Source organism: Camelina sativa, chromosome 20 (assembly GCF_000633955.1).
Source record: "Camelina sativa cultivar DH55 chromosome 20, Cs, whole genome shotgun sequence".
Classification (NCBI taxonomy): domain Eukaryota; kingdom Viridiplantae; phylum Streptophyta; class Magnoliopsida; order Brassicales; family Brassicaceae; genus Camelina; species Camelina sativa.
Genome location: NC_025704.1, coordinates 28074494 through 28075352, shown reverse-complemented (window position 1 = coordinate 28075352; position 859 = coordinate 28074494). Strand labels below are relative to the sequence as shown.

General features: G+C 40.6%; 1 protein-coding gene across 1 annotated transcript in view; it reads left to right on the top strand.

The window, feature by feature from the left end:
- LOC104724753 (3-oxoacyl-[acyl-carrier-protein] synthase I, chloroplastic) overlaps positions 263–859 on the top strand; it is a 9281-nt gene continuing 8684 nt past the window's right edge. Inside the window, exon 1 of the mRNA XM_019242443.1 lies at positions 263–852. Within this exon, the coding sequence (XP_019097988.1) occupies positions 391–852 (462 nt within the window). The 5' untranslated portion in view covers positions 263–390. The remainder of the gene's footprint in view (positions 853–859) is intronic.

Genomic DNA, 859 nt, shown 5'->3' with positions numbered 1-859 from the left:
TGAGAATATAACAAAAACCAAATCATATTTTAGATTGGATAGACAATCGGATAAAAAACAAAAAAATTGGTATATAATTTACCCAATCCCTAGTATTATTTAGAGGATCAAATAGTAGAATTATAAAACTACGAGGGTCAAACTAAAACATCTATAACCATTCAGGGATTTTAAAATAATTGTTTTTTGTTTTTTTTTTTTTATTGTCTCAAATTTTTACTTCTAAACTATTTCTGAGTTTTGTTTTGTTTTGTTTTTATAAAGTGCGTCCCGAAATCTGACGAGCTGAAGCGCTTTCGCAAAACACACATCACACACCATTTTCACAACATCGTACTTATCGCCTCTCTCTCATTCTCTCTCTCTCTCTCCCCCTCTTTGGATCCAACCATGCAAGCTCTTCAATCTTCATCCCTCCGCGCTTCTCCGCCGAACCCACTTCGCTTACCTTCGAATCGACAATCACATCAGATTACAAATGCCAGACCCATTAGAAGACAACGCTCGTTCATCTCCGCATCATCATCAGCCACTGTCTCCGCTCCCAAACGCGAAACAGATCCGAAGAAACGAGTCGTGATTACTGGTATGGGTCTCGTCTCCGTGTTTGGCAACGACGTTGATGCTTACTACGAGAAACTCCTCTCTGGTGAGAGTGGGATCAGTTTGATTGACCGTTTCGATGCGTCCAAGTTCCCGACTCGATTCGGTGGTCAGATCCGTGGGTTTAGCTCTGAAGGTTATATTGATGGCAAGAATGAGCGTAGGCTTGATGATTGTTTGAAGTATTGCATTGTTGCTGGCAAGAAAGCTCTTGAGAGTGCTAATCTTGGTGGTGATAAGCTTAACTCGGTAACCT